This window comes from Berghia stephanieae, unplaced genomic scaffold (assembly GCF_034508935.2).
Source record: "Berghia stephanieae isolate SIO BIC M18660-M18661 unplaced genomic scaffold, UCSD_Bste_1.3 scaffold2939, whole genome shotgun sequence".
Classification (NCBI taxonomy): domain Eukaryota; kingdom Metazoa; phylum Mollusca; class Gastropoda; order Nudibranchia; family Aeolidiidae; genus Berghia; species Berghia stephanieae.
In genome coordinates, this window is record NW_027624110.1 from 1 (window position 1) to 8,740 (window position 8,740).

Genomic DNA, 8,740 nt, shown 5'->3' on the forward strand with positions numbered 1-8,740 from the left:
ACAGTTCAGTGAGAATTACTCATAAACGCGGATGACAAAAAACAATAACAAAGACCTAAGTGACGTCATCTTCGAACTATCTGGCTATAATATTTTAACGATGGCTACGGCCTGACACCGTAGCCATCGTTATGTCCACGCTGACGCTGACCAAAAAATGACGTCAAAATGCCAGTCTTTTTACTCTCCCACTTACATCCTTTTTCCTGGCGCTGATATGACCTTAATGTGTTGCAAGCGCCTTAAAACCCTTAAAAACAAAAACAAGACAAACATTCATTCCCTGCATATTTTAAAAAGAAATTTTAAATCAAGAGAAGAAAAGATTATTTTGTTTACAAAAATTATGACTGCCACCTGTCCAATCACTCACCACACTTACTAGTGCTTGACTTTGGTTAAAATGAGATTTAGTTACCCATTAGCTTTCACCCTCCTCTTCTTAAACACAACCTTTCACAAATTAGTCAACCATTAATAAATATTCATAAGATACGCGACGCCGGAGATAACGCCCAGCATTACCATCTGTTGTTAACGATTACCGCTGTTGATGGTTATGATAACAAATAACGATGGCTATGGCTGGGCAATCTCGCCTGACATGATCTCTAATCACTTATTCCTGACGATTCTTCAAAAACCCTTCGATTACTGTTATAGATTTATCAGATGTAGCCAATGATGGAGAACGTAACTTTACAGTAAAAACTCATTAAACCGTCTCTCTCGCCATTCTACTCGGTACCGTCAAACCTGCTACCGCAAAGTACTTTCCGCCAGATCTCTCAGACCCAGCTACCCAATCACCGCTGGGCGTCAGATTAAATCGCGACTGCACCCGCGATCGATCTTGGTCCCTTTGATTGTGAAGCGAGTGCTCTACCAAATGAGCTATCGGGAGCCCCAATATAAGCATTAATTAAGCCCTCCTAACTATCGGGTAACCTATATGGTGTAATGGTAGCACATCTGGCCGGTTATAAAGAGTGTGATGTTCAATCCCCAGTCGAAGCAGGTCGATTTTAGAGGACGATTTTTTTTCTTATATTTTTATTTCTGCGTTGCATGACACTATTTCATACACTATTATTCAGATTTTTCTATTTATGCTCAAATTATGTCTTCGTCCTCGTCCTCTCGTGTTCAATGCATGTCTTGTTTGATGCAAGCGAGGGTTCACAGCGTAAAAACGCGTGCCCTTGTGAGGAATATAAGTACAATTTAAAAAACTCTGTGGTGTAAAGGTAGCACGTCTGCCCAGTAATCAGAAGGTCTGAGGTTCGATCCCCAGTCGAGGTAGACTGATTTTTTGGGATGTTTTACAGTAAAGTAATGCCAAATGTGCCCTGGTCTTAAACATGGCGGTATAACGAGATTTCTCTGCACATGTGCTATGAGTCTACTATGAGCCAAGCATCTTTGGGGACGACCATTAGGTTCAGAGATGAACGATAAAGAAATCAAGATGTGTCAGTGTCTTGGTGTGTAATAATAACGCTCATCACCAATCAAAAAGATCAACATCGTAATCCCTATTAATATAGCGATTAATCTTAAATAATGTTTGGTGGACATTGCCTATATAAGTGGGACTCAAACAAATTTCTTCACACCTTTGTGTACCAGTCTTTGTACGGAAGGATCATCATGACATTGCTCACCTACTTGGTAAGACTTTTTTTTAAAGCAATTAATTGTATTGTTTTGTTTTGTTGTGTGTTTTTCTTTTTTCGTTCTTTTTTTTTTTTTTTTGTTTGTTTTTTTGTTTTTTGGGGTTTTTTTTTTTGTTATTTTTGCTGTTGTTGTTGTTTTATTTCTTTTCTTGTGGTTTGTGTGTGTGAGTTTGGGTGTGTGTGCGTGTGTTGTTGTTGTTTTTTTTGTTTTGTTTTGTTTTGTTTTGTTTGAGTTTTTTTTATTTTGTATTATTTTTGTTTAATCCATTTTATTTATCTTTTTTATAGAATTCTTATCCTTTATTTGTTAATTTACTCTGCCCAATGTGCAATTTGGTGCAACGTAATGTATCTTAAATGTTGCTGATCGAAGATCGAAGAAATAAATAACAATATGAAATTGAATGTAAGCTTCAATTTAATATACGAAAACAGATAAAAATGGACGTTTCGGGTTTCCCCTTTATCAACAAAACAGGATGAATGAAACACCACAGACGAATGAGATAATGTGATAGTGGAGTTATTAACAACGCCACTACCACATTATCTCATTCGTCTGTAGTGGTGGAAGTAGTAGTAATAGTAATAGTAACAATAGAAGTAGTAGTGGTAGTGGTAGTAGTAGTAGTAGTAGTAGGAGTAGTAGTAGTAGTAGTAGTAGTAGTAGTAGTAGTAGTAGTAGCAGTAGTTGTAGTAGTAGCAGCAGTAGTTGTAGTAGTAGTAGTAGTAGTAGTAGTAGTAGTAGTAGTAGTAGTAGTGGTAGTAGTAGTAGTTGTAGTAGTAGTAGTGGCGGTGGTGGTGGTGGTGGTGGTGGTGGAACTAGTAGTAATAGTAATTCTAACAGCGGTCATAGTAATAGTAGTAGTAGTAGTTATAGTAGTAGTAGTAGTAGTAGTAGTAGTAGTAGTAGTAGTAGTAGTAGTAGTAGTAGTAGTAGTAGAAGTAGAAGTAGTACTAGTAGTAATAGTAGTAGTGGTAGTAGCACTATAAGTATTATTATTATTAATATTATTATTATTGTTGTTATTATTATTATTATTATTATTATTATTATTATTTATTATTATTATTATTATTATTATTATTATTATTATTATTATATCAGCAATATTATTATTATTATTATTATTATTATCATAATTATTATTATTATTATTATTATTAATATTATCATCATCATCATCATCATCATTATTATCTTTCTATCATTCTATAGATGCTGGTGCTTGTTGCCACAGTTGGAATATTGAATGGCAATCCAATCATCGGAGATCAAGGTATGACAACACAAAGCAAAGTAGATAAAAAATATGCGAATTATTTATATAGCTCATTTCAACGTTTTCATCATGATATATGCGCTTTGTAATGCATCATTCAGTCCCTCAGAAGCAGAAAAATATTTGTATTGTATAAGTAATTTTTATTTGCGTCTTTTACTGATTGTTTCATTCATAAATTCTTTCCTTTTTTATAATTAATGCATTTATTCATTCATTCCATCTCCCATGAGATGTATGAGTATTACAAACACAAATTACTCATTAATTCATTTAGTCAATCATTCATTCATGCATTCATTCATTCATTCAATCATTCATCCTTGCATTCAGTCAGTCATTTATTAATTTATATAGTCAATCATTCATTCATTAAGTCAGTCAGTCATTCATTCATTCATTCATTCATTCATTCATTCATTCATCCATTCATTCATTTATTCATTCGTTTATTCATTCATTCATTCAGCCAGTCATTTATTTATTCATTCATTCATTCATCTGCTGTATAAAAAATAATTCTTGCGTTTATAGATTCATTCATAAAGTCATCCGACCTTTCAATCATTCATTTATCATCTCATTTATTCTTGTTTTAATCTATTTATTCAATGATCGATCCATACTTTCCTCTATTTGCCATCTACAGAGGCAGAAGTCACGTCAACAGCAAGATTTGTAAAAGTAAACCCAAGAACAGGTCGACATCGCAGGTTTTGGGGAAGTAGTTATAGACATAATATATAATAGTATATGCGCTCGCTCTCTCTCTCTCTCTCTCTCTCTCTCTCTCTCTCTCTCTCTCTCTCTCTCTCTGTGTGTGTGTGTGTGTGTGTGTCTGTCTCTATCTCTCACACGCACACACACACAAACACACACACTCACTCTCTATCTATCTATCTATCTATCTATCTATCTCTGCCCTTCCTGCCTACCCATCTACCTCTCTACCAACCTACCAATTGTATCTATCGTACTTCAATCCAACAATCTAGCTAACGTGATCTATATCATTGGTAAATCATCTCTCCATTAAACCCATTTAACCTACCAACCTATCCTTGAACAAGGAAGAGATAAAAATAACATATCCGTGCAGGCTTTTAAATCTTATCAGACGGAGAAAGATCTTTTTCCACCACAGCAGCTTCTAATGGTGCTCACACTACTATGTTATGACGATTTATCCAGAATGCAAACTCCGTACCGCACTCGTGCACCGTCGCAAATCCGCCCGGAAGCTTCGTCACAACGCACCGGTCAACCAGATGCTTTGCGGTTTCGGGCTCTTGGCCATAACGGGTACATGTTGAACATGTGAAACAGCAGCACAGATTAGTGAGGGGGGAGACAGACTCTAGTCTGTGCCCAGCAGTATTCGTTCCTCTCGGTCAAGAAATGTCAGGACATTCTGTCGTATTGTTTGATGAAGCAACCTCGAGCGTTATCTAATCATGGTTTTTGCTTCTCTTTAAAGACAAAAATAAACAAATGCTGCATGTATGCATCTCCTTTAAGTCATGTTGGTCGATAATCATGTCCTGGGGTAACAATTGAATTGGTCGATCCATTCCATATCGAAGATATCAACCAGTCAACATGGCATCAATCCTGAAACCATTTGACAGACCTTGTGTAATCTTAGTAGGTATCTCCAATCTTCTTCTTCCATTTCTACTACTACTACTACTACTACTACTACTACTACTACTACTACTACTACTACTACTACTACTACTACTACTACTACTACTACTACTACTACTACTACTTCTTCTTCTTCTTCTTCTTCCTCTTCTTCTTTTTCCCGAGCCCACTGCAGGCACTTTCGTTAGTATATTCCTTGGGCAAGATTATCAACCCCAATTTGCTCACTTTAGACATCATGGGTAATTCCTGTCCACATCAGACATTTGTTTGAATTGATGGAATAGTTATATTCCTTTGGAATGCCAAGGCGACGGCATATAACGATGTCGCATGAAAAGGCGTAATTATTACCTTAAAAAAAATTGAGCTTGATATAGTGCAATATCCACTATATGTGCTTAAAGCGCTTTACAAGGGTCCCTAGCCAACAGCAACATTTAACATGTAGGACGGGACATGACGCCTGTTAGGCGATATAACAATTTTTCGGACAAAGACAACGCTGATAACGGCCAGGTACTCTGTTTACACTTGAGTACGGTGAGAGAATATGAGTAAAGAGCCTTTTCCAAGGACTCAACTATGCGCCGAGGGCGAGGCTCGAACCCAGGACCTTCCGATCCGAAAGCGAGTGTCATACCACTAGACCACATAGCTGCACAGTTATTCCATAAAATGCCTCTGTAACATAAATGGACAAAAATGGCTATTAACATCATTGATTTTTTTTTATCACCCCAGCCTCCACAAACAGGACATAGAAAACTTGGGCTCGGGCGAAATCCACAATCTCAGACTATTTTTCGATGAAGAGTGGAATCCCTTAGATATGCGTCTATCCCAAGGGTCCGTGTGGAACAAAGACTCTGTCATAGTGATCCGAAGGGGTGCACAAAGGATAAAGGTACCTCATGGGGCGGATCATAACTGTGTCCTCAATGGAAAGCTCGTGGAAGACGGTGGACTTGTTACTATCAATAGATGTGGAATGATGGTGAGTGCTTCTTTCATGTTTTAAACTTCCTATATACTTGCTAGGCCTTTCGGATTCATGTGGGCTCAATAGTGCTTATGTTCATTTGTTTTTGTTTGTTTGGGGTTTGTTTTTGTTTTGTTTTTGTTTTTTGTTTTGTTTTTTTTTTTTGGGGGGAGGGAATTGGGGGGGGGGGGGTGTTCTTTGTTTAGTTTGTTGTTGTTGTTGTTGTTTTTGTTGTTTTTCTGGGGGGTTTTATTAATGTTTTTCGATTTTGTTGTTTGTGTGTTGCTTTTTTATTTGTGTTTTTTTTTCTTGTGATTTTTTTTCTTTTTGTTTTTCTCGTTTGTTTAGGGTTTTTTGTTCTTTTTTTTCTGGGGGGGGAGGGGCGGGGGTTATTGTAGGTTTTTGTGGGGTGTTTTTGATTTGTTTTTATTTTACTCCTTTTTTTCGCACAAATATTTTCGAAGGGAGCGAGATGGCCGAGTGGATTAAGCATTGCCCCCGAGGGACTATGGTGTTGGCTTCTCGTTTTTTTTTCCTTGCGCAAGATATTTAGCCCCTATAGCTCCCTTTTTGCGTTGCACTAATGTATTATCTCAGTCTTTTCTTTGAGCCAAAAAGAATATTTCCCCTGAGTTTGCATAAATTGCATTTTTAACCTGTTAGCTGCTGTAGTCCGGAAAGACACGTATTTAAAAAAACGTGGTCTTATGGTATGACACTCGCTTTCGGATCGGAAGGTCCTGGGTTCGAACCTCGCTAAGGCTCTTTACTCACATTCTCTCACCGTACTCGGGTGTAAAATGAGTACCTGGCTGTTAACAGCGTTGTCTCTCTGTTGGAAAAAAAATTGTAAAATCGCCTAATATGAGACGTGTCTCGTTCTTCATGTTACGTGTTGCTATTGGTCAGGGACCCTTTGTAAAGAGCGTTGAGCAGTTTAGTGGATATTGCGTTTTATAAAATTTTACTCGATCGATAGTTGAAGGACGAGTTTTCTGGCCAACTTTTTTTTTAATACGTGTCTTTCCAGAGTATGGCAGTTAACTGGTGAATGGTATCCGTCACGGTTTGTCGTCATACATTCATTCCCTGCATAATTTTTAAAAAATAATATTAATAATATATCTTTATTGTCCTCAAAAAAAGTGGCAATTTGTCATTGGGTTACACATTTATAACAATACAATATATTGACATATACACACTCACACATATGCACACTAGTAACATCGTAGTCATCGTCACCATCATCGGTATCAACAACATCATCATCATCATCATCATCATCATCATCATCGTCATCGTCAAAGTTTTTTTGTTTATTTGGGTTTTCTATTGATCTGGCCGGAAGACACGTCCTTCAAATATCGATCGGTGTAAATTTCTTCGCAAAGTCCCAAGTTTGAAAGTCTTTTCCAAGATGAGGTTCATTTAAATCAATCAATATTAATTTGAAGGACGTGTTTTCTAGCCAAATTTTGTCTTTCAGAGTACGATAGTTAACTGGTTAAAAAAAAAAAGAAAATAAATATGGTACCTAAAAGAGTTTATTTCACAGAGGTCAAATTATGTAACTCCAATCCACAAAGCGGTAACAAAAATTGCTATATCATTGTCTTTTACAACTTCAGACCGGAACCATCCGAACACCCAACTATAACTACCGGGTGGAAGAATATCAGGAACCAGAAGGAAATAGCAGTTTTTTCATACACCACCTTCAAGGTGACGAGAAAGATACCGGATGAGCAAGTGATAGATGATGATTATCTGCAAGATGCCACGGAGAGAATCGACCAGGAGGTGGAGATCAGAATGGCAGAGAATGGTCACAACGCAACTGATACAAGACGGAAAAGGCGTAAGGTTGTGTTGTTGTTTTTGATAGAATTTGTTTTTGTTTGTTTTTTTGTTTTGTTTTGTTTTTTTTGTTTTTTTGAATGAATTAATTTAGAAAGCGCCTAAACATCCATTTTAATCGTGCTCTGCGGCGCTTTACTTTTTTTTTTAAATCACGACTCTACATAATAAGCATGAATACAGAAACTAAATCTAATCAACATCTATTTCATTAAAAAAAAAATAATAAGCCTTACAGAACAACTCAGTCTTCAGTCTCGTGAGTTGAGGATTAGTTGGATCTATCTCCAAATTTCCTCTAAATAAATTTTGAAAACAGCGTCGAAACATATATAATATTATTTTGATATAAACTTCAGTCACTCTTTTGTGCTAATCTGATTGCAATACGTGTGATATTATAGCAGAAAACCCTTTCCCAAAATAGAGATAGAACCAGACACCGGTTGAACAGTCGTGAAGTCACTTCCCTCTAATGACGCATAGTAACTTATTAACTGGTTCTAAACTATCGGAACAATGGCTGAACGCCCTTATGAAATACTTCTCCAACGAGCACAAAAGTGTATCCAGAAGAGAAAAGCATTATAAATCTGATTATGTTTTGACTTTTATACATTCTGATCACATGTCATGTGGAAAAAAAGTTCTAGCCAGCATGAAGAATAAAAAGTATCGATTTTCTTTGTTTCGAACCAAGCTGCTCATTGAAGGTCGGACGTGACATCAAACTATTGAATCCTATTAAGAAACGGGAAATGTAGTAAGGTTTCTGAAACTGTATTACCTACCATGTTTTTTCCCACAGAGGTTTTCGTCATCACGATTGAATTAGCGGTGCATGTGGATGAAAACTTTATGAATTTTCTCATCAGAGAGAAAGGTTTTGGATACGGGGAGAAAATTAGGAGCTGGATCACAGAGAAGTGGGATCAAGTAAGCAGTTTTGATCTTTGTCATCATCAATATCATTACTGTCATTGTCATCATCATCATCATCATCATCATCATCATCATCATCATCATCATCATCATCTTAATCAACATCATCATCTGCTTCTTCTTCCTCTTATCCATCACCACCACCATCATCATCATTATCATCATCATCATCATCATCATGATCATCAACATCATCATCATCATCATCATCATCATCATCATCATCACCATTATCATTATCATCGTTATCATCATCTTCTACATCCAAGTCGCCGCCATCGTTATCATTCTTGTTATTACAATTGTCTTTTGTTATTAGAAATGAGAATTTCCTACAGAAAACAGGATGG

General features: G+C 36.6%; 1 protein-coding gene across 1 annotated transcript; it reads left to right on the forward strand.

Annotated features, from left to right (window-relative positions):
- Positions 1-1,524: 1,524 nt before the first annotated feature.
- LOC144961543 (uncharacterized) lies at positions 1,525-8,345 on the forward strand. The gene is made up of 6 exons (XM_078894697.1): positions 1,525-1,671; positions 2,896-2,956; positions 3,609-3,672; positions 5,351-5,603; positions 7,220-7,449; positions 8,257-8,345. Exons 1-5 carry the CDS (start codon positions 1,564-1,566, stop codon positions 7,334-7,336), a joined length of 603 nt encoding a protein of 200 aa, XP_078750823.1. The 5' UTR covers positions 1,525-1,563; the 3' UTR covers positions 7,337-7,449; positions 8,257-8,345.
- The last annotated feature ends 395 nt before the right edge of the window (positions 8,346-8,740 follow it).

Coding starts and splice junctions, on each gene's coding strand:
- LOC144961543 (XM_078894697.1), top strand. CDS start 1,564: ATGTTTGGTGGACATTGCCTATATAAGTGGGACTCAAACAAATTTCTT. Junction 2,957..3,608: donor TCCAATCATCGGAGATCAAG/GTATGACAACAC, acceptor TGCCATCTACAG/AGGCAGAAGTCACGTCAACA. Junction 5,604..7,219: donor TCAATAGATGTGGAATGATG/GTGAGTGCTTCT, acceptor TTACAACTTCAG/ACCGGAACCATCCGAACACC.